This window comes from Dipodomys spectabilis, unplaced genomic scaffold, assembly GCF_019054845.1.
Source record: "Dipodomys spectabilis isolate Male_0828 unplaced genomic scaffold, ASM1905484v1 ptg000081l, whole genome shotgun sequence".
NCBI lineage: Eukaryota > Metazoa > Chordata > Mammalia > Rodentia > Heteromyidae > Dipodomys > Dipodomys spectabilis.
This window is the reverse complement of record NW_024870758.1, coordinates 1,654,596-1,679,275: the sequence shown is the minus strand read 5'-3', so window position 1 is coordinate 1,679,275 and position 24,680 is coordinate 1,654,596. Positions and strand designations below refer to the sequence as shown.

The following is a 24,680-nucleotide window of genomic DNA, read 5'->3' as shown; positions in this document are numbered from 1 at the left end:
GAAAAAGAGAAGAGCGAAGGATTGGGGCGGGGCGGGAAGAGGAGGGGGCGGGGCTGGGGCGGGCGGAGGAGGGGCTGGGGGCGGAGCTTCAGTCTCGCCCCGCCTTCGGTTGGTGAGTCCTGCCTGGGACCGGGAGAAAGCTGTGGTGTTCCAGGCAGGAAGACTTTTAACTCGCTCTCCAAAGTCGCTCTTGCTCTGTGTGTGTGTGTGTGTGTGTGTGTGTGTGTGTGTGTGTGTGTGTGTGTGTGTGTGTGTGTGTGTGTGTGTGTGTGTGTGTGTGTGTGTGTGTACTTGAACTCAGAGCCTGGGCTCCGTCTCGAAGGCTAGTGCTCTACCATTTGAGCTACAACTCCACTTCCAGCTTTTTGCTGGTTGATTGGCAGTTAACAGTTTCACAGACTTTCCTGCCCAGTGCGACTTCAAACCACGACCCTCAGATCCAAGCCTCCTGAGTATCTAGGATTACAGGTGTGATCCACCAGCGCCCAACAGAAGGAAAAGATCCAAGACTTGCATATTAAAAAAAAAAAAAAAAAAAACTTAACATACATTGTGCTTGTTTTCATTCAAACTTCATTGATTTTCTTTTTTAGGCACCTACTTCACTTACAAAAGAACTTATGCAGTTTGGTTAAGGTATGAAATAAAATCATACTAGTTATTTAGTTATACAGCTCAATCCTCACCTTTAAACTGTTAAAGAACAGAAGTGGGGCCAGGCCCCCGTGTAATGTGTATGTGTAATCTTAGCTACTGAGGAGGCTGAGATTTGAGGATCCTGCATCAAAGCCAGTATGAACAGGAAAAGTCTATAAGACTCAAATTAACCACTAAAAGGCCAAAATGGAGCTGTGGCTCAAATAATAGAGCACCAGCCTCAAAGGAAAAAGCTAAGTAATAGCACTCAGGCTTTAAGTTCTAGCCCCAGTAAGAACACACACAAAAAAAGGGAAGTGAGGCCAGCTTGCAGTTAAGAATTCTCATCTTCAGCTGTGGGTGTGGTTCAAGTGGTAGAGTGCCTCAAACCTATTAGAAATGTCTTCTGATACTGGGGTATAAGGACACCAACTCAAAAGGAATTGGGCAAGGCAAGATTTTGCTTCTGCAGAAGGATGTGCTAACAGGAAACCAAATAAGCAAGCACACTGGGCAGGCTATAAGCCAGGTTTTAACTCTAATACCTTATTTCCCTTCATTCTGATTGCTCAGAACTTAAATTTACAGTCTTACACAATTGGCTAGTTTGAAAAAGGTTAAAAGTTTACCTGAGCAATCAACCAAAACCAGGATGCCTGGCAAAAGAAGGAATTTGCCAGAAAACAATTCTTATTCTACCACTTGAGACAGCCCTTAGAAAATTCTTACAACAGGATGTAGCTTAACTAAAATAGCTTATTGTAAAATGGCAACTGTCCTTTAAATAGCTGTGCTTATGTCAAGCAACCACTTTGACAGAAAATATTCTAACCTCTACAAATCCTAGTACAGCCAAACATTTATTTCATATATACTGAAATATTACAGATGGAATAATAATGTGCTTAAGATCTGCTTCAAAGTAATGGCAAGAGGAAATTGAACGGGAATAGGAATGAAATAAATGTTATATGCAGGTAATGGAACAGATGACAGTTACATAGGCACTTATTATAGTTTCTCTACTTTTGTTTAGGTTTGAAACTTTCATAATTACAAAAATGTAAACATTACATATCATTTGGTGAGTTTTCAACACAGAGGAAATATGGACTAGAAGTCCATAGCATTGATAGTATCAGTCATGCTGACCAAGTCAAGATTCTGTTTTGCCTATGCTCTTGTAACCCAAGGTTATGTTTTGCTTCTGTAACCTTGCTTGCTTGCCTCACTAGCAAGGCCGTAAGCCCACAGGTGACACCACCACTGTCCTCCAATTGAAGACCACCACTATGAGTGGCCTATTGCAAATTATTACATATGATATTTACCATAAAGAACAAATGAATTGAAAGGTCATATAACCATAACCAATGAAAATGTGCCAAACCTGCCTTGCATGGCTTGTCTATGTAACTCTATGTAACCTACCCCTATAAAAATCCATCCCACCCTAAGCTCAAGGCTGTTCTTCCACTTTCTTGGTAGTAGGAAGTGGACTCCATGCAGCTGTAATAAAGTTCCTAGCTCCTTTAACTGGGTGTCTTGGAGTCTTTTTTGGATCTGGGATATTATAGGTCAATAGAACTGTTAGCAGAGTTCAAGTCAATGATGACCACGAGAAAAGCATCTTGATGGAGACCTGAAGGATAAGACAGAGCCAGCCAGATTGGGGGTAAAGGAGATAGGGGAGCATTCCCAGAGACTAGAAGTTAGGTAAGTCTGATTTGTCTAATGAAGTGAACAAGGTTCTTACATGTATGGTACAGTGATTTTGATGAAGTTGGATAGTAGTCATGGGCCAGACTATATAGGGCCTTCTAGACTCAGGCTGGATTTTATTTGAAGTACTTTAGAAGTCACTAGAATGTTTTAAGCAAGAGAGTAATGTGATCCAATTATACTTTGCAACTGGCTGGATGCTATATGAATAGAAGATAGGAAGGGAGCAAAAAGAAAAGCAGAAACAGCTAGTAACTCTTCAAGTATCCAGTCAGAGAACTATGGGAGCTTTGACTAGGACAGTCACAGATGAAGTAAAAATATTTGATATACATTTTGGTAATAACATAGAACTTGTTGAAGTACTGAATTGAAGGATACAAGAAATGCAAAAATCACAGATAATTATCAGACTTCTGGCCCAAGCAACCATATCGGGATGGATCCTGAGCTGGATCTGACTGGAAGAAGCAAAGAAATAGGAGTTTGGCTTGTCAGATGTTAAATTTAAATGTCATAACATATTCAAGGGCAATTGTCAAGGAGAAATGTTCACATAGAAATAGAACTCAGTGACAAGCCCCTGAGTGAAAGCATACATTTGAGAGTATAGATAGTATTTGAAATAATAAGAATAGATGATCTGATTTAAGACAAGAATGTAGAAAGTGAAAAGATTATTTCCTGGGGAGTCCTGGAGACATTTTAGAGTATATGTAAAGGGAGGGCCCCAGAAAAAGAGAGGAAATTAGTGGATAGAGAAATTGGAAGAAAATAAGAGAAGATTGATGATGCTGAATGCAAGAGAAGAGACTATTTGAAGATGGTAAATGCTGTTAGTATAAATATTGCTAAAAGAGCAAATGAGAGGAATTTGGAGTCAAGAGTAATTGATTGAAAAGAAATGTACTCAGTACCTGACTCATGTAACTGTAACCCCTCCACACATCACCTTTACAATTTTAATTAAGAGAAAAAAAGAGTGATTGTTTCCTTGGGTTTTGTCTATTTTTTTTTTTAAGGTAGAGAATAACAAACATGTTTTATGCTGGTGGAAGTCTCCTGTAGAGGGATTGGTGATGAAAGGGAGATGGGATTGAAGAAATGCTTCTTGGTAAGGTAATAGGAGAATCTTTTCCGTCAAAGTGATTGTTTGTCATAAGCACCACCATTTTAAGGGTAGCTGCCATTTTATTTTATTTCATTTATTTATTTTTTTAAAATGAATGTACAATAAGTTTAATTCTATATCCATTTGTTATACAAACATATTGTCTGATATTTACATAGACAACAGAAACAGAATGTTAATTAAAATACAAGTTCTTAAAAATCAGATTTCATAAATAAATAAATAAATAGAATTTAGAAGCCTAATTATATAACAACTAACATATAATGAAGAACAATCAAATTAATTACTACAATAAAAATAATTTACTTTTCAATGAATTTGTGGTAAAATTTATTATATTATAACATTGAAAAATCATTTGAATATACATGTATATCTGTTTCTCTCAAGTTTTGTTTCTTTTCATCTTAAACTCTTTTATCTTCAATATGCACATTTATAAGTACTTTATATCTTTTTGTATTAAATTTCTATTTATTTTTATAATTGCTAAAATACTGAACTCAAAAATGGACTCAATACTGAGAAATTATTATTAATTTCTTTTAAATAAACAACATAAAGGCTTGTTTTAGAAAAACAATATTTATGAAATATAAAACAGTGAAAATTTCAAAAATTAAGAAGAGTTATGGAAGGGCAGGATGGAGGTAACTGGGTGAATGATAAAAGGGGTGACATTGATCTAGATGTATTATATTCATAAACTGCTTTGCTAAATGGAAACTCCTTTGTACAACTACTTAAATATAGTAATAAAAAGTTAAAGCAATAAAAATACTCCCTCCTAAAGGAGAAGTTATTTAGTACTCTTACTATAATTCATTGAGAGGCAGCATACAGGAACTTAGAGTGCCTATTTTTACAAACTTATTACAAATTTAAAAGAATGTTTCCTGGGATTATATTATCATTTAAAAGGTGACTTTTATAGTAATCAGTGTCCCTACAAACACATTCCTGCAATATAGTAAAAAAAAAAAAACTTCATGAAAATTTAATTGTAGTTTTTAAAAAATTTTTACTTTTAAGTTTTAGTTGGTTTTTAAAAAATTCCTTTTGGTTGTCTGTTATTTTTCTTTTTGTTTTCTTTACTTTTTGTTACTGTGAAGTAGTTATACAAAGGAGTTGCCCTTTAAGAAAGCAATTTATGAATACAATATGTCTTGATTAATTTCATGGCTTTCAACGTTAGATTTTACTTTTAATGCCTCTATATTTTTGAAATTTTTACTGTAGCTGCCATTTTAAAGAAGCTATTTTAGTTAAACCCACATCTTGTTATAAGAATAGGTTTTCTGGAACTAACCCGATGCCCCTCAGGAGATGAATGTATCAAGAAAATGTGGTGTGTGTGTGTGTGTGTGTGTGTGTGTGTGTGTGTGTGTGTGTGTGTGTGTGTGTGTGTGTGTGTGTGTGTGTGTGTGTGTGTGTGTGTGTGTGTGTGTGTGTGTAATGGAATCCTATGCCTCCATCAGAAAGAATGACATCACCCCATTTGTTAGAAAATGGAAAGGCTTGGAAAAAATATTAAGTGAAGTAAGCCAGGCTTAAAGAAACATAGGTCCCATGGTTTCCCTTATTTGCAATAATTAGTGTATGTCTGGGACAAGCAGAAAAGGTCAAAAGCTATGTACATATGATCATATAAGATGATGTTAAGCGAAATGTACCATGTGATTTTTTTGTTTTTTTTGCATATTCTTCCCCCCCACGGTATAAGCCATTTTCACTGTATTTGATGTATTTCACTGTATTTGATGGTGCCTGGCATCTTGTATATACACTTCTCTGGTTTGGAGAGGGGAAAGGAAAAACAAATGCTTAAATAGGCATACAGGTTGAACCATTGTAACAATGAGATGTACAAAACATTATGTTGAAAAACAAACTTTACAATTTAGGCGGGGGGTGGGCGGTGAAGGGGTGGGGGTTGATTTGGGTGAGAGGGAGTGTAGTTGTGGAGGTGGGAGGGAAGGGATGGTAGGGGAAAAACAAAAGAGGAAGTAACAATGCTTCGTAGAAAATGTATTCATTACCTTGCTCATGTAACTGTAACCCCTCTGTACAGTACTTTTACAATAAAAATGTATTTAAAAAATAAAATAAAATAACTAGTTTTTCTAGGGGCAGGAGCCATAGCTCAAGAGGGAGACCTCCAGCTGAGTAAGAATTGTTTTTCTGATGAGTTCCTGCTTTGGCCAGATTTCTTGGCTCCACTTGATTATGCTTTCATTAAGAAATCCTGTAACAGCCAGGTGCTGGTGGCTCATACCTGTAATCCTAGTTACTCAGGAGGCTGAGATCTGAGGGTTTTGCTTCAAAGCCAGCCCAGGCAGGAAAGTTTATGAGACTCTTACCTCCAATTAACCACCAGAAAACTGGAAGTGGTGCTGTGGCTCAAATAGATGGTCACAGAGCTGATCATCACTCAGCTTCTGGGGATACCACTGACATCGTGTACTGATCTCTGTCTTTAGTAGGTACCACACAAGGTGTTCCCAACTGTGAACAGCGCTCCCTGGAGCTGTGCAGCCAGGAAGCAGGAGGAAATCACAGCACTTGTAGCGGTATAAAGAGAATAAAGAATCTGTGGTGAAGTTGGCTTTTAAAAAAAAAATAGAAAGACTCCGGAGGAAAATGATCGATACAGATATAGGGAGACGTGTACATGGAAATAAATGCCTTGGCCACATTTTAAGATTTTCAAGTGAAGTAAATCTATGGATTTAAAAATCAGACCGATCCTCTTTGAGTCATTAAAACCATAGGATGTTCAATTAACATCTCTAAACCTGTTTCTATTAGTAAACAAGACTTGTAATATCTACATAGGATTGCTACATAGGATTGTGATGAAGACTAAATTTTTTATATGTAAAACAGTTGGCACAATACCTAACCTGCAATAGTCAATCAGAATTATTATGAATGTACAATTAAAAACTACAAAGTGCTATTGATGTACAAACTATTACTTTTTCCCTACTCAATTAGCCTTGAAGATGTTTCAGTACAAACCAAAACTAAAGTACGAAAGTAACCACCAAAGATTTTGCAGTATGAGTTTAAATCATAAAAACTATACGAAACTGCCTCATCAGGTTGTTAGGTAAAGTTTTTTCCAATATATTTTTGGCCTTTTGTCTTCTCCCTGGAGAATTTTTTTAAAATAAGTTATTTGTTAAAGCAAAGTGTGAAGCTAGGATGCTAATGATGTAAAATACCCAAGGGAGAAACACTTTTATTAGATTTTTTTCCCTGGTTCACAAAGCAGAAAAGATTCTGTTTCTTCAATATTAAGAGCTATTTTGCTCCAATCCAAAAGCAAAGGTTTTTCGTTGCAAGTGTTTCCTCTCTGGTATAATTCAGTTATTTCAAGGTGTTACCAATAATGGCCACCGGGAGATAGTTGGACACATAGGTAATTTAAGAGATTAGAAGCCTGGAAACATCACCCTCAGCTTAGTCCTCAGAGGAATATAGGGGCAGAGCAGTTTAATTAGGTCTCGCTGATAGAGAAAACATTGTTTGTGAAAGGAGCAATAGCCATGGGACTAACACTACCTTCATCTACCTTGATGGCCCTCTGCAGGGAGAATGAAGAATTGTCAAAGATAGTGCCAGGAACAATTGCAATAGAAGTTACAGCTGTAAAGGAAGATATTATGTGAATCAGAAACTTCAAAGACATATTCTCTAAATTAAAATTATCACTGTATTTTCTTCCTTTCTCTCTCTCTCTCTTTCTTTCTTTCTTCCTTCCTTCCTTCCTTTTTATTTTTTTTTTCTTGAACTCTGGGCCTGGGTGCTGTCCCTGAGCTCTTCAGCTCAAGGCTAGTGCTCTACCACTTGAGCCACAGTGCCACTTCTGGTTTTCTAGTGATTTATTGGAGATAAGAGTCTCACAGACTTTCTTGCCCAGACTGGCTGGTTAATTGGGGATAAAAGTCTTGTAAATATGTTCAGGCTGGCTTTGATCCATGATTCCCAGGTCTCAGCTTCTTGAGTAGCTAGGATTAAAGGTGTGAGCCACCAGCTTCTGGATCATTCAACTTTAAAAACATTTTTGTTGTTATTATAAAGGTGATTCACAGAAGGGTTGCAGTTACAAAAGTCAGGTAAATAGTACATTTCTTTTTTTTTTGGACAATGTTACCCATTCCATAGCTGTCTCACATTCTCACCCACAAGTTGTACAGTTCATTTTCAACATAGTGTCTAGTGAGTACCAATGACGAATTTGTTCACTCTTTTTCATCCAACTTTTTAAAGCGCTTTGTAAAACCAGTGGTGGGAAAAAAATATTGAAGTGACTTTTCAGAACACACACAATATCTTGTAGTTTAAAAACGAAGTCCATAATTTCTTTTGTTTTTCTTTTTTTTTTTTTTTGTTTGTTTATTTTGGCCGGTCATGGGGCTTGAACTCTGGGCCTAGGCACTGTCCCTCAGCTCTTTATCTCAAGGCTAGTGCTCTAGCACTCGAGTCATAGCGCCATTTCTGGCTTTTTCTGCTTATGTGGTGCTGAGGAATTGAACCCAGGGCCTCATGCATGCAAGGCAAGCACTCTACCACTGAGCCACCTTCCCAGCCCATAATTTCTTGAATCAGAAAGCAGACACACAGGTAAGAAATCTCCAGAGAATTTGAAGAAAATTCATTCATTCATTAACAATTCATTCAGGCACTTCTTTATTCAATAAATATTGCTTAAAGCAGCTGCTGTGTACCTATAAACTATAGGAAACGGCCTTATCAGATTGCTCCAGAAAAAAGAAAACAAAGGAAAAGAAGGTACCTTTCTTCAGGAAAGTTACACTGTTCTAACTTAAGACTTAACTAGACAAGTGCTCCATCACTGAGCTACATTCCTAGCCCTTGAGGAAGTTTCAAATGTAAAGTAATTGAATATTTTAGATAACAGTAATTCAGGAACAGTTTGTTCTAATCCTTACATTTCTACCTTGTTGTCTAGCAGAGTCAGATGGGACAGTGGTTGCTAATGAGTTAATTTGGTTTGTCCAAGTTTATGTGTTTCTTTTAAAAATATTTTAATGGATTTTGAGCTGAAATGAAAGGAACAAAATAATTGACAAAAATTTGAAAACTACAGGCACCATCTAAACATGAATGTATGTGTATATATCTATATGTAGTTATTTCACACATGGATATTCTTGACCTCCAATCTTTTCTTGTTTGGGGTGGTGACTTATTCCAGTTATAGTTGATGAATAAGTACAAAAATCTTAGACTCCATCCTGACCTTCCTTTTTTATTTTTTCATACTGGACCTGGGACTTGAACTCAGGGCCTAGGTGCTGTCCCTGTTTCTTTTCCACAAGGCTAACATGAGCCACAGCTCCACTTCCAGCTCTTTTTTTTTTTTTTGGTAGTTGAGTGGAGATAGGAGTTCCATAGACTTTTCTTCCTTGGGCTGGCTTTAAATCACGATTTTCAGATCTCAGCCTAGTGAGTAGTGATTACAGGTGTGAGCCACCTGCTCACCAGCTCTGGCCTTCCTTTGTGTCATACCATGCTGAATCTCACTAACTACTTTCACAAAAGTAACATCTCCCAATGTCTGCTGATCTGTTCCTAGATCATTCAGTTACTAATGTTACTAATGCTTACTATATTTACTATGTTTACTAGTAACTAATGCTTAATGATTTCCATCTTTACTGCTTCTGCTGATTGTTATGGTACATCTTTTTATTATTTATTTTTTCCTAGTATTGAGTATGAATCTATGGCCTCACACTTGCTAGACAAGCAGCTCTATTTCTTGAACCATGACCTCAGGTCTCTCTTCCTCTCCTTCCTTCCTTCCTTTCTTCCTTTCTTGCTTCTTTCCTTCCGCTTGATGCTGGCACCGAAGCTTGAAGCCTTTTCCGTCACAGCTGGTGCTCTATTGGTAGCTACTCAGATCATACCTCTACTTCTGGTTTTTTGCTGGGTAATTGGAAATAGAGTCTCAAGGATTTGTCTGGCTGTCTTTGAACTGAATTCTCAGCCTCCTGTGCAGCTAGGATTAGAAGCAGGAGTCATTGGCACTCAGCTTGTTTCTTTTGATGCATAGAAACTTTTGATCTGGATGATTCATGCATTCTTGTTCTTATTTGCTGACCTTTTTAACGTGTAATCAACATAATTATTTGTGTGATAGAGTTGATGTTTACCATCTTGCTATTTCCCTTCAGTTTGCTCCATCCATTCTTTATTCTTTTTTAGCCCTTCACATTTTGGGTAAATTTTAAAAACTAGAATTACATTTTAATTTGTCTTTTTTTACTTATTAGTTATACATATGCATTGTTTTTAATAATTACTCTAAGAATGAAACTATAAATCTTTGACTTTCCACAACATAGTGTTAATATACATGTCACTTCTTGTTAAACATAAGAACCTTTGAACCGTTGGGTCACCCTCTTTTTACCCCATGTCCCTATATGTTTGGTAGGGAAGCCACCAAAACAATAGTTTTCACACTTTCCTATCAGTTCATGTATCCATCTGGTATTATTCTTTCACTCTGAAGAATTTTTTTTTTTTGGTCCGGACGTGAGGCCTGAACTCTGGGCCTGGGCGCTGTCCCTCAGCTCTTCAGCTCAAGGCTAGTGCTCTACCACTTGAGCCACAGCGTCACTTTCAGCTTTTTTTTCCCTGCTTATGTGGTGCTGAGGAATCAAACCTAGGGCCTCAGGCATGCTAGGCAAGTGCTCTACCACTCAGCCACCTTCCCAGCCCCTCACTCTGAAGAAATTTTTATGGCACATTTTATAGTACATGTTTGTTGGTGACAAATATTTTTATTTTGTTTGTGTAAAGATGTCTCCCATTCAGTACTCTTATTCTAAAATTTGTAAATAGGCTACTTTTGAGAAAGTTTAGTTTATTTAAAAATGACATAAATGTAGAGTTCTCACATAGTCCTCCCACATATACAAAAACAATAGGGGAAACCCTACTATTATTTACATCTTATATTGATGGGATATGTTTGTAATAATTGGTGAATCAATATTAATATATAGTGATTAATAACATATAACATTATTAATTTTATTCTTCTTTTCTTTCTCTACCCTTCTCCTTTACCTCCACTCCACTCAGTCAAGATATATTTCTGGAGGCTGGGAAGGTGGCTCAGTGGTAGAGTGCTTGCCTTGCATGCATGAGGCCCTGGGTTCGATTCCTCAGCACCACATAAGCACAAAAAGCTGGAAGTGGTACTGTGGCTCAAGCAGTAGAATTCTAGCTTTGAGCTGAAGAGCTGAGGTACAGTGCCCAGGCCCAGAGTTCAAGCCCCATGACTGACAAAAAAAAAAAAAAAAAGGTATTTCTGTTTCCTGGTATTTATGTTGTTAAACTTCCTGATAATGGTTTAAAGTGGTTACGTCATGAAATCTCACTCTTACATATATCATCCTTAAGTTAGTTTAATCATGTTATGTGTAGATGGCTCTATAAGCCAAGTTCAGAGACACTTCATGTTTTAAAAAGCATCCAAAAAGTTCCTAGATATAAATGTGTGTTTAATTCAGAGGGGAGGCTCTGCATCCTTAGATTAGTGGTAGAAATACACCTAGTAGCACACAAATGCCAGATGATTGACCTTGCATTCTGAAGCACCAGGATCTGTTTTCTTATGAGTATATTTCTGTATTCCACAGTCACTTCAAAGCTAAGTTTGTTTGCTTATGAGTCACACACACAAATGCAGTCTATTTATTGAAGCTTTTACTTTTACAAACCTGACTGGACAAGTATTGTTTTCTAATGCAAGGATTTCCATCTGCTGGTGCTTTCTCAAGGATGGGTCTAGGAACACAACAAATTCAGTGTTCATCTACTAGATTCTCACTTAGAAATGTCTTCAGAGTTGAAAAAGAACTTTCCATAATATGACATAGCTTTCCAGGATAACATCTCAACAAAGTGATCATGACAATTATGTCAACATAAATATGCACAGGCACCCAACCATTTCAAGCACTCAGACAGCAACTTAGAAGAGTATGTAATACTTGTTTTCCTTCCTTCATAAAACTGTTCTGCTTTCAATTCTCCAAGCTAAACACACAGTGGATGGTTGCCTCGGTGACAAGTTGTAAACTAAGCAGTCTCCTTGCCATGAGAACTGAAGGGTTTCGACACGGAGAATTAGCTTAAATGATTATTTTAAGCATTTAGACTGCACAACATGTGGAAAGTAATCAAAGCAAAAATTGTAAATCTATGCTGCTTTTAAATGAATCTCTAACTGAAGTGAGGGTTGAGAACTGGCCCAGAAATCAGTGCCACAATGAATTAGGATGATGTTGGCTGCTGTTCAACTTGGGATTTCTTCAACTGTCTACCAACCCCCTCTGCAAAACACACCACAGGTAAGCTAAATCTCTACTTTTCATTCTGTTTTAGGTAATACCATATGTTGCAACCCTTTTTTGTCCCTAAAGTATGTCCCAGAGGAAGAACATCAGGTACACGGATGGAGAAAACTGTATTTTAATCTCAAATAATTATATCCTTAGTGTTGTAATAAGCTATTTTGGCCTTTCAAATATTGTGTCAATCCCTTCCAATACTTTATGCAAATGCCTGTAAACTATAGGCTAAACTAATAGAGCAGGAGAAGCGTATGGAAGCACTTACTTTCATTGGATTATATGCAGAGATTATCTTGTATCTTAAACACAAATATTTGTAAACGTTTTGTGGTATAAACCTTATGACCACAGAATGTTGTATACATATAGTTTTGGACACATTTTGCTAACATAAAATCAAAGTGCCATTGTTTTAAGTCTTTATTATATAGTATTCCAAACCAAATGTACAATATAAATAAAAGTTTTGACCTCACAAATCGATAAAATATTTATATACTTACATATAAAAAAGACTGTGCTTAAAGAGAGCCCTGTGGGATGAAACATTATTGCTTTAAAAAAGCAATCACTGCTCAAAAAATAGGAAAATTGAGTATTTTCTTAAAAAGAAACTCAAAATAGAAATGTACAGATTAAAGGCTAGAAGATGAAATGGAGCTCCCAAATAAACTGTGTGGTCTGTCCACATTACTTCTAGAGTGCTGATTCTACTATGTGTCCCCTTAACCTTCACCTTTCTCCAGCCACCACTGAGTATGTTAGACAGTGGATGGCCACAAAATGAATGTGTTACCAAGTGTTGTAGTTCTTTGATTTGATAACTCTGGGGTTGGAGTGTATATTTTATTTTAGATGGTAGATGTTACTTATGCTGTGTTCTTGTCAAACTTACATGGGGTGGGCACTAGTGGCTTACCCTTGTAATCGTACTCAGGAAACTGAAAACAGAGGATCTCACTTCAAAGCCAGCCTGGGGAAGAAATGTATATGAGACTATCTCTAACCAGCAGAAGGCTGGATTGGAGGCCTGGCTCAGGTGGTAGAGTACCAGCTGTGAGCAATTAGGCTGAGCCAAGAGTGTGAAGCCCTGAATTTAAGTCCCGATACTAGCACAAAAAGAAAAAAATCATGAAAGAATTAAAGCATAAACTCTAAAACAATTGCTAGGAAATAACCTTGGAAAAAAATATCCTCTGAGGTTTTACTTCTACTTTATGAGTAGACTAGTGATATAAATATCTATTTCTTGCTTAGTTATAAACTGAATATATGATTTTTAGCTTTATTAAGGGATATTTTAATTATCTTTTATGAATACATTTCTCTATCTGCAATGATATTTCAAATACTGTTGCATTTTTATTTTATTTATCTATTTAGTCATGGGGCTTGAACTCAGGGCCTGGGCACTGTCCCTGAGCTCTCTTGCTTAAGGCTAGCACTCTACCACTTTGAGCTACAGCTCCACTTTCAGTTTTCTGGTGGTTAATTGGAAATAAGAGTCTTTTTCCTGCCTGGGCTGGCTTTAAATTGCAATACTCAGATCTTAGCCTCCTGAGTAGCTATAATTACAGGTGTGAGTCACCAATGCCCAGCTACTGTTGCATTTTAAAAAACAACTATGTAGATAAATCCAAGTGGCAAAGCAATTTGCTGGGCTATATATGCACACGAGTTTGTAATTTTCCTATAATCTAATTTAGAACATATTGACTGCTCTTTTCATCCTTTGTAAAATTCCAAATGCATTGCTTATTAAATGCTAATGATTAGTATCATGACTAATTGACAACAATCAACCAAATGTCTATTTTTCTTAGAAGAGCTTAAGGAAAACTGTCAGGCACTTCCTTAATTGTAAATTAAGGAAGCTGTTCTGAAGGACAGTCTGGCAGTATTTAGTGAAATTAAATATCCTTGACCCATTTGCCATAGAGACACAGAGAGCCTTTTGACCAAACATGCCCAAATGGGGATGTTTATCACAGTATTGTTTGTGGAGTGGGACAATGGAGACAACTTAGATGTCCATCACCAAGGAAGTTGACAATAAAATATGGTAGCTGCGTGACAAATAACCAGAGGTAAATAGATGTATCTTGTTCTAAGGCTTATGCTTAAAAACAAAGTGTTAGGGGCTGGGAAGATAGCCCAGTGGTAGAGCGCTTGCCTTGCATGCCTGAGGCCCTGGGTTCGATTCCTCAGCACCACATAAGCAAAAAGAAAAAAGCCAGAAGTGGCGCTGTAGCTCAAGTGGTAGAGTGCTAGCCTTGAGCTGAAGAGCTGAGGGACAGTGCCCAGGCCCAGAGTTCAGGCCCCATGACCGGACCCAAAAAAAAAAAACAACAAAGTGTTAAATCAACAAGTAAGCAAGCAGAGCATGGTGACTTATAACTGTAAGTTCAGCCACTTGGAAGGCTGAGAGTGAGATAATTGCAGTTCAAGGCCAACTTAGGCAAAAATTCACAAGAGTCTCCAACTACTAGCTGGGCATGGTGGTATGGGTCTGTCATATCAGCAGAAAAGTTAATAGACTTTATGTCAAACTGCACATAGTGGTATACTCCTGTCATCTCAGCTGTGGTAACATAAATAGAAGGATTGCAATGTAGTCTCTGGTCCAGGCAGAAGAAGAAAAGAAGAAGAAGAAGAAGAAGAAGAAGAAGAAGAAGAGGAAGAAGAGGAAGAAGAGGAAGAAGAGGAAGAAGAGGAAGAAGAGGAAGAAGAGGAAGAAGAGGAAGAAGAAGAAGAAGAAGAAGAAGAAGAAGAAGAAGAAAAGAAGAAGAAAGAAGAAGGAAGAAGAAGAAGGAAGAAGAAGAAGCCCTTATATCAAAATAACTAGTGCCAAAAAGTGATATAGGTATGGCTCACCAGCGGGAAGACCTGCCTAATAAATTCCAGGCCCAAGTTCAATACTCAGGTCTGGGGGGAAGAGGGGGAAGCTACATGGTACAACACTGTTTGTGGAAATTTAAGCTTTCACACACATTTAACAGTACCATATATCTTAAGATGCCTCTCAGGTCCATCAGATTATGTTGCTTGTGAAGCGGAGGGAAGGCCAGAGGTGATCAGAGATGAAAGGAGAAAAAAGTAAAACAAAAGAAAAACCTCATGCAATTGAACACTGCTAATGAGGATTATCTTGTCTCCATTTAGTTATGGTACAAATGTAGAATTAAAACCAGACCAATTTAGCAAAAGTTTCTTTAAATACTAGTTCCATTGTGTCTTTCGGGGAACCTGCAGACTCATCTCTCCCTTACCTGCAGACTCATCTCTCCCTTTTTACCAGGCGGATAGCACATTTCTCTCATCTATAAAATAGGAATGATAATAGTATTCATAATTTAATAGATAAAATATATGTAAAACATTCAGAACAATGTATGCACACAGTAAGCATTCAACAAATATTAAATACTGTTATTATTGCTTTATTATTATGTGTATATAACATCACTTTGAATAAAAAGACTTGAAGAATGCATTATCCACTTCAAATTATTATCCGTGAGAAAATAAATTAGAGCTGGTTGCCAGGGGTTCATGCCTGTAATCCTAGCTACTCACCAAGCCAAGATCTGAGGATCATGTTTCAAGTCCAGCTGGGGCAGAAAAGTCCATGAAGCTCTTTCCTGAAATTAAACACTAAAAAAGCTGGGAGGTACAGTTCAAGTGGCACATCACTAGCCTTGAGCAAAAACAAACAACAAAAAAAGAAAGCCCAGAGACAGTGCGTAGGCCCTGAGTTCAAGCCCAGGACTGAAAAAAATTAATAGAAAATAAACAAAGGGTAAGAGGTGGGGGGTAGGGGGAGGAGGGAAGTCACTCAAGTGGTAAAGTGCCTGTATAACAAGGCCCTGACTTCAAACTCTAATATTGAAAAAAAAAACAAACAGAAAAATAGACGAGAAAATTGGGAGGTAAAAGTAATATTTATCTCAAGAAGTTTAAATCAAAATGGATGCCAGATGATAATGATAAAAGTCCATTTGAAAAAGTAAAGGAGATAGATTGTCAACAGAAGCTTTATCACTACGTCAGTGTTTTCAGAAGCTGCCTGGTGATTGGAACCTCCTGAGCACTTGAGTAAGTGGGCCCCTGGAGAAAGCCCCCAGTTATCAAGGGTTAAGAGAGAGGGAGGGAGGAGGGAGGAGAGCATTTTAAGGACCCTGAAACTATTCTACATGAGTCTATAACAGTAGGTGCAAAAAAAAAAAACAACAAAACAGTAGGTGCATAGATATATGTCTTTATGTATCTAGACTTACAGAATGTAAAACATCACTAGAACATGAATGTAGATTATGGACTTTGGGTGATTATATCGTATCGTACCACTCTGGTGCAGGAGGCTAGTGGAGAGTGATGGTGTATGAGGAGCAGGAGACATGATGTAATTTTTGCACAATTTTGCTATTAAGAAATAAGGCCTATTTTTAAATATATTAAAATTTGAAGATTTTTTTTTTTTAACAAGGGGAGTCCCTAGCCTCAACCCAGGCCTACAAAGGGAGCCAAGGAATCTGTATTTATAGTAAGAAAAAGGTAATTTTTATGAGCATATATTAATTATACAAAAAGATACCATGGTGATACTACCATACATGTATATAATGTACTTTGATCAACTTTACCACCTTCATTACTTTATCATTTTCCCCCTCTCTTTCAAACAATTTTAATGGGTTTCAGAATCCTTTTTCATAAATTCATATGTACATACTCTTTATGAACACGTAAAGATTAGGAAACTACACTGAGCTGAGGTTATCATTTCTTTAGAAACCTAGGAGACAACATGCCCTGTTTACATACTGTCTGTATGGCTGATCTCATCTATTGTTATTCTGTAGAAAACTCAGAGGCTCAGAAAAATTGGATGACTATTGGAAAATTGGCCTACTAGTACTTGCTTACTATGGAAAACACCAGAATTCAACTAACTTCATAGTTAATGTTTCCTTTCCTCCTTGGCCTGGGTTTGAAACAAAATCTTCATATCTCAGCCTCCTCAGTATCTAGAATTATAGATGTGAGCCACTAGTACCAGGACCTTTTGTCCTATCTAATTTATGTTATCTGTGACAGGTCAGTGAAAATTCTGAAAGAGCATATAATATATTCCTGATGAATGGATGTATTTATGGGGTAGTGCTATTTCTGGAATGAAGTTTATTTATTTAGTTTAGAGACATAAGCTTGATGTAATCTAGCCTATGAATTCTAAAGGCAGAAGCTATGTTATGAAATGAATATTCCTTTGCTTTCAACCCCCAAACCAGATTATTTCCAGGAAACCTCCCTTTCACTGAATAGTATAGGGTTACAATCAGTGAACTGTGGTTTCAAAAGCAGAAGTAAGAATGAAATGTTTGCCAAAGGATTTTGTGCTTCTAATGGCAATGCACTCCATGGAAATGAAGGTAGTATTTGGAAACTGCAATTGCAACTTCACAAGTATTGCAATAATTGATAAAACAAAATAAAACAAGATGCAATATTTAAAACTAGAACTTTTGCGAAGTGCTAATGGATCATGCTTGTAAACCTAGCTACTAAGGAAGTTGAGATCTGAGGACTGGTTCAAAGCCAGACTGGGCAGAAAAGTCTGTGAGATTCTTTTTTTTTTTTTTTTTTGTCGGTCGTGGGGCTTGAACTCTGGGCCTGAATCTGTGAGATTCTTTTTTTTAATTTTTATTTATTTTTATTGTGAAAATACTGTACAGAGGGGTTACAATTACATGGGCCAGATAATGAGTACATTTCTTTTTTTATTTATTTTATTTTTTTATTGTGAAAATACTGTACAATTACATGGGCAAGATAATGAGTACATTTCTTATCAAGCATTGTAGCCTCCTCCTTTGTTTCCCCTTCCCAGCCCTTCCCATCCTTCCCCAGCACCCCCTGTGAGATTCTTATCTTCAATAAACTACCAAAAAGCCAGAAGTAGAGCTGTGGATCAAGTGGTAGAGCAGTAGCTTTTTACTGAGGAGTTTACAGTATTATTGGGAAAATAAGACTTAAAGAAAATAGTTATGAAGTTAATAAACAACAGTAAAGAAAATAAAATTCAACGCAAACTTTTACCTTTAAAGTGTGCCAATAGTTTTTGTTGCTGTTTTGTTTTATGCCAGTACAGGGCTTTAACTCAAGTCCTTGCCATCTTGCTTGGCTTTTTAGCTCAAGACTGGTGCTCTACCACTTGAACCACAACTCCACTTCTGGCATTTTGCTGATTAATTGAAGATAGGAGTCTCATGGACTTTTTTTGACCAGGCTGGCTTTGAATCACAACCTTCAGATCCCAACTTCCTGAGTAGCTAGGATAACAGGCAGGAGTCTCCCGCCAGCCTCCAGTGTCAATACTTTTTATGTAATACTTCAGATGCTCACTAAACATTTTTTTTTCTCTTGGTGGTGCTAGGGTCTGGATTCAGGGTCTCACACTTGGTAGGCAGGTGCTCTACCACTGAGCCATTCCTCTAGTCCTCTTACTAGCCTTTTGTAAAGGGGACCATCGTTCCCTTGGGAGATAAGATGAGCAAATGCCCACAGTCACACTATTAGTACTCTATGGAGAGTAACTTGGATTTGTTTTCTAAGGTAATGGTAAAATCATTATTGCCCTCATTTTAAAGTATATGCAAAGAACCAAACTTGATGGAAAGAAGGGGTTTTTTCCATGTGACAAATTGTCTCAAAACTGCTTTACACTGTTTTAAAATTGTTAAAACTGTAATACTTGTACATGCAAAAGAAGAAAACAGTTGACAGTAAAGACAGAAAGTTACATTTCAGAGATCCACTATATGCTGGCTCTTGTATAATCCAATCATTTCTTTTCTCTTGAAGCAACGTATATGGCACTAGCAAGATGAATAAGAATAAACTAATTCATGATTTCCTGGAAATTGTCTCAAGAGGTGATGTGGAACTCATCTGTGACCATATTACTAAAGTTCATTCCATCCTTGGAAACCTTGACTTTCAGCACCCAAAAACGGGGAATACACCTCTCATTATTGCAGCAGAAGAAAACCTAACAGAGGTACAGGGGAGGGAAACCAATGGCTCCACTTCATCTAGCAGGGCAACTTATGTTTGGTTTCCAGAAGAATGGAGGAATTTTGTTGCTTAATCAAATGAAGTTCCAATGTTTCTAGTTTATACAAATCTTAGGTACAGCACCCAGGCCCTGAGTTCAAGCCCTAGACTGGCACACACACACACTCACACACACACACACACACACACACACACACACACATACACACACACACACACACACACTAATAATGACCCCTGAGCTTTTTTTTGTTCAAGGCTAAAGTTCCACTTCCAGCTTTTTATGTAGTTTAGTGGAGATAGGAGTCTCACATTTTTTTTTTTTTTACCCAGGCTAGCTTTGAACCATGATCCTTAGATCTCAGCCACATGAGTAGCTAGGATTACAAGTGTGAGCCACTGTCACTGGCTCATTATTGCTCTTTATTTCATATTTAAGGAACCATTAACTGAGTGGAATCCACACCACTTTCTAGCTGGAATTGTGAGATTTGAAGCCTTTGCTTAATACAGGATTGATTTGTAATTTTTTTTTTTTTGCCAATACTGAGGCTTGAATGTGGGGCCTGAGCACTGTCACTTAGTGTTTTTGCTCAAGGTTGATACTCTATTACTATGTCTCTGTAACTTTTCCTATTTTGGATTTTGATATAAATGGAATTGTACGGTATATGATCTTCCTTCACCTAGCATGTTTTCAGGGTTCATTCTTGTGGAATGTATCAGTGCTTCCTCCCATTTTATTGCCAAGTAATATTCCATAGTATGGATATACCACGTTTTGGTTTATCTAATCTCCTATTGGAAGAAATTTGGATTGTTTTTACTTTCTAATTGCTATGAATAATGCTGTTACAAACATTTGTGTGGAGGTTTTGTTGTAAGCATGTGTTTTAAATTCTCTTGAGAACATTTCTAGAAGCAGAATTCCTGAATTATATAATAAATCTATGTTTAAGCATTGAAGGAACTGCTAGACAGTTTTGCAAAACAACTATCATTCCTTACATTCAACTAGCAGAAACAGTGGTGTGAAGATTCCAAGTTCTTCACATTTTTTTTTTTTTTTTTTGCTTTTTTTGTTTGTTTTGTCAGTTGTGGGGCTTGAACTCTGGGCTTGGGCGCTGTCCCTCAGCTCTTCAGCTCAAGGCTGGCGCTCTACTACTTGAGCTACAGCGCCACTTCCCGTTTTTGAGTGGTTTATTGGAGATAAGAGTTTCTCAGACTTTCTTGCCCGTGCTGGCTTTGAACCGCGATCCTCAGATCTCAGCCTCCTGAGTAGCTAGGATTACAGGCGTGAGCCACCAGTGCCCAGCAGTTCTTCACATTTTTTTTTTATTTTAATTTAATTTTATTTGTGAACATACTGTACAGAGGAGTTACAGTTACATGGGCAGGATAATGTGCACATTTCTTACCAAGCATTGCAGCCTCCTCCTTTGTTTACCCTTCACATCCCTTCCCAGCCTCCCCCCTCCCCCCCAATCCCAATCCTTCTCCTTCCTCCCCCCACCAGCCCCCCCCCCCCCCCCCCGCACCAACGTTGTAAAGTTCGTTTTGGACATGACAACTTGTACTTCTCATTGTTGCAACAGGTCCACCTGTATCCTTAAACAACTGGTTTTTCCCCATCTCCTCCACAAGTTATACTGACATCAAATATAGTGAAAGCAAGGGTTATACTGTGGGGGAGGGACATACAAAGCAACAAAGAGATAATCTTATAAATGTGTTAGAAACACATGCATGAAAGAAAAAAAACATTAAAATACATATCTAAGGGTTCATTTTCCTGACATCACATTATCTGACCTTTTCCGCTTGACTCATACATATACTAGATATTACAAATAAGGGAAACCATGGGACCTACGTTTCTTTGGGCCTGGCTTACTTCACTTAATATAATTTTTTCCAAGTTTTTCCATTTCCTAACAAATGGGGCAATGTCATTCTTTCTAGTTCTTCACATTTTTGCCAGTACTTTTGCTCCCTTGTCTTATGTGTATGTGTATGTATGTGTGTGTGAGTGTGCACTTGTGAAAGAGAGAGAAAGAGAGAGAGAGGAAGAGAAAGAGAGAGAGAGAGAGAGAGAGAGAGAGAGTGTGTCTTGTGTTTGATCTCAGGGCCTATGCATTGTCCCTGAGCTTTTCTGCTCAAGGCTAGTGCTCTACCACTTTATCCACAGCCCCACGTCTTCTATTGGTACTCTATGGAGATGAACTTTGATTTGCTTTCTAAGGTAATGGTAAAATCATTATCATTCTTACTTTAAAATGTATGTAAAGAACCAAACTTGATGAAAAGAAGGTTTTTTTCTATGTGTGTTTTAAATTCTTTTGGTGGCTAATTGGAGATAAGAGTCTTACAGACTCTCTTGCTCAGGCTGGCTTTGAGCCACAATCCTTGCATCTCAGCCTCCTGAGTAGCTAGAATTACAGGCATGATCCCAGGCTGCTTTCTGAATTTTTAATCCTAGCTATTCTACTGGACTTCTTACGGAAACATTTGGAAATGGAAAGATTCATCAGAAAGGTCTTCTGCTGGTTCAAAGAGCATGGCAGTCTGTTCTGCAGTGGTAGTAAAACAGGTGGATAAAAGAAGACAGAATCCTGAGAGTTATCCTTGATTTGTAGCTCAGTGTTACTTCTCTTATCTAAAGTCTATGTCACATCTAATCTGCCTCTTGAATATCCTGAGATTTTTGTCCACATCCCTGATTGACTTCCACTGCCCTTTACTCAGTTGCCATTGTCATCCCATAAGTCTGCTGTAGTGCTCTCATTCTTTCCTCAGGTTTACTCTCTCCCCACAAAACTCTATTTCTAAAACACTGATCGGATCATGTTTTCCTAATTAAAATCTGTCACTGAGTCTCCATGGCCCTGAACATCCAGCCTTGGTTTCTCCCAGGATTTTGTAAGGCTGTTAGGCTGCTGACGTCATCCGCATCTCCTTCCTTACTTTTATCCTGAGCCCTGGTCATGTGTAACTCCATCTAGAGCTTTGAATGTTCCTTTTCCTCCTGACCACAGCCCTTTATTCATATAGCATCCTTTTTTTTTTTTTGAAACCATCTTTCACCCAGTCTTTGCCTAGCTAAATGAGTCTAATTCTTGAAGTCTTGACTTAAACATCACTTTTTCTAAACATCTTTCTGGACTTGCCAAGAGAGCTCAATAGTTCCTTGCAAATTAACTCTACTGCAGCCTTCTGTCATTACTTTTACCACACTGTGTTGCAGTTGGAGTTTTTTTCTGGTTTTGTTCCTCCTCAATCTGTAATGGTTTAAAGGCGGCTGTTTGGGGTTTCAGCACCAAGGACAGTTCATTCTCTTTCATATTCCTTCAGACAAGATTTTTGAATTCAGGGCTTTGAACTTACTAGGCAGGGTTTCTACAGCTTAAGCCATACCTCTAGGTCTTTTTGCCTAGGCCAAACTACAACCATTCTATTTGTATTTTCTGTTAGGATGACAGACCCACATCTCAACACTCAGATTTTGGTTGAGATGGGACTCTCTTGGACTTTGCTTCTGGGCCAGCTTCAAACCATGATCCTCCAAATCTTCAGCTCTGGAGTATGTAGGATTACAGATGTGAGCCACTGGCAAAGACAATTCTTGAAACACAATGATGATTCTTGATACATACCGGATACCCAATCCATATTTGTTCAACAAATAATCACTTTACCACTTTGAATGTAGTTCACTCTCTCCTTTGAAACACTTGAAGAAATATTTGCAGTTGAAATATTTGTCATTGATATTACTTGAGCTGTAACTATAGCTCGGTAGTAGAGCATCTGCCCAGAGAGCACAAAGCTTTTGGTTTAATCCTTGGGGAATGGGATGAGAAGGGAAAAAAGATATATACACCTGAATTTTAAAAAGTGCCCAACTGGAGACTGGTGGCTCATGTCTGTAATTCTTACTCAGAAGGCTGAGATCTGAGGATCAAGTCTGAGCAGGAAAGTCCTTGAGACTCTTATTAATTAAGCACCAAAAAATGCCAGAAGTGGAGCTATGCCCAAACCTTGAGCAAAAAAATCTCAGGGATAGCACCCAGACCCTGAGTTCAAGCCCCAAGACCAGCACAAAATAATTTTAAAAATAAGTGCCCAGAAATATTCAACATTGCAGAGATTTTTGTTTCCCAAATTTAAAATGCAAATAGAAGTTACTTGTATCCAAACCAACCCTTTATTTATTTATTGTTGTGCTGGGGACCAAATCCAGGGCTTATACATGGGATCACTGTGCTGCTGAACTATATCCCAGCCTACAACTCTACACACACACACACACACACACACACACACACACACACACACACACACTTTGTTATTATTATTTTTATTATAATACTGAGGTTTGACCTCAGGTATTGAACTATGTCCCTAACCCTTCTTGCTTCTCATGTTTAAGATAGAGTCTCAAACTTTTGCTCTAGTAAGTTTACTTAGCCTCCTACTTCTACCTTTAAAGTACTTCTGAATCCAAGTATGTGCAAACATGACCTATATTTTCATTCTCCCCTTCATTCTCCTCTGTTTTATTATAAATCAGAGTTACATCTAAGTTGATTTTCAACCCAGCTCTGAAGGTTCAGTTGGTAAGCAACAATGTTACATAAAAGTGCTCTTCTGTTGCAGGTAGTTGGACTTCTTCTGGAAAAGGGAGCAGACATCACCCTTTGCAATTATAACAACCAAACTGCAGTCCATGTAGCTAACTGTAATATTCAAAGACAGCTCTTGGAAGTCAATGGAATCCAGGCTCCCCAAATGCAGCTTCTACAAAGTTCATGGCAAGGTGATCTTGAGCAACTTCAACACTTACTGGTTAGTTAAATTAATGTTTACTTCTACCTGGGATAGGAGAGTAGTTGATAAGAAGAGTATAGTCTTTTTTTTGGGGGGGGGTCCACTTGTGGGGCCTGAACTCTGTGCCTGGGCACTGTCCCTCAGCTCTTCAGCTCAAGGCTAGCGCTCTACCACTTGAGCCACAGTGCCACTTCTGGCTTCTTTCTTTTTGCTTATGTGGTGCTGTGGAATCGAACCCAGGGCCTCATGCATGCAAGGCAAGCACTGTACCACTGAGCCACCTTCCCAGCCCCGAGTATAGTCTTTTTAAAGGCAAATAAGTTTTTTGCTACTCCTGGGGTCTGAACTCAGGGCCTGAGCACTGTGTCAAGCTTCTTTTGCTCAAGGCTAGGAATCTACCACTTGAGCCACAGCGCCACTTCCAGTTTTTTTTTTTTTTTTTTTTTTCTGTTTATATGGTACTGAGGAATAAGACCCAGGACTTCATGAATATTAAGTGAGCACTCTTATTACTCAGCCACATCCCCAGCCACAAATAAGTTATTTTTAAAGGCAGGAAATGAGAAAGAAATGAGGTTAACCTGGTTGTGAGTCAAGAAGAAGAGTGCCTGCCTAGCAAACAGTATAATCTCCAATAGAGAGGGAGACAGTGAGGGGCAGACTCAAAGATGGAGAGACTGAAAGACAGAGAAACTGAGAGCAAAGAGAGACAGAAAGACACACAGAGAGATCAAAATAAAGGAAGGGAGGAAGGAAGGAAAGAAAGATAAAGAAAGAGACAGAAAGGCAGGAAGGATGGAAGGAAGGAAGGAAAGAAAGAGAGAAGGAAGGAAGGAAAGAGTTACTGGGGTTTGAAACAAGATAATAAAAGAACACAGCCATAG

The 24,680-nt window shown here is 37.9% G+C and overlaps 1 protein-coding gene across 1 annotated transcript in view; it reads left to right on the top strand.

Moving 5' to 3' along the window:
- Positions 1 to 18,778: 18,778 nt before the first annotated feature.
- Positions 18,779 to 24,680, top strand: part of Map3k19 (mitogen-activated protein kinase kinase kinase 19) — a 53,841-nt gene continuing 47,939 nt past the window's right edge. Inside the window, exons 1-2 of the mRNA XM_042683425.1 lie at positions 18,779 to 18,952; positions 23,626 to 23,814. Coding sequence (XP_042539359.1) covers positions 18,779 to 18,952; positions 23,626 to 23,814 — 363 coding nt within the window. The remainder of the gene's footprint in view (positions 18,953 to 23,625; positions 23,815 to 24,680) is intronic.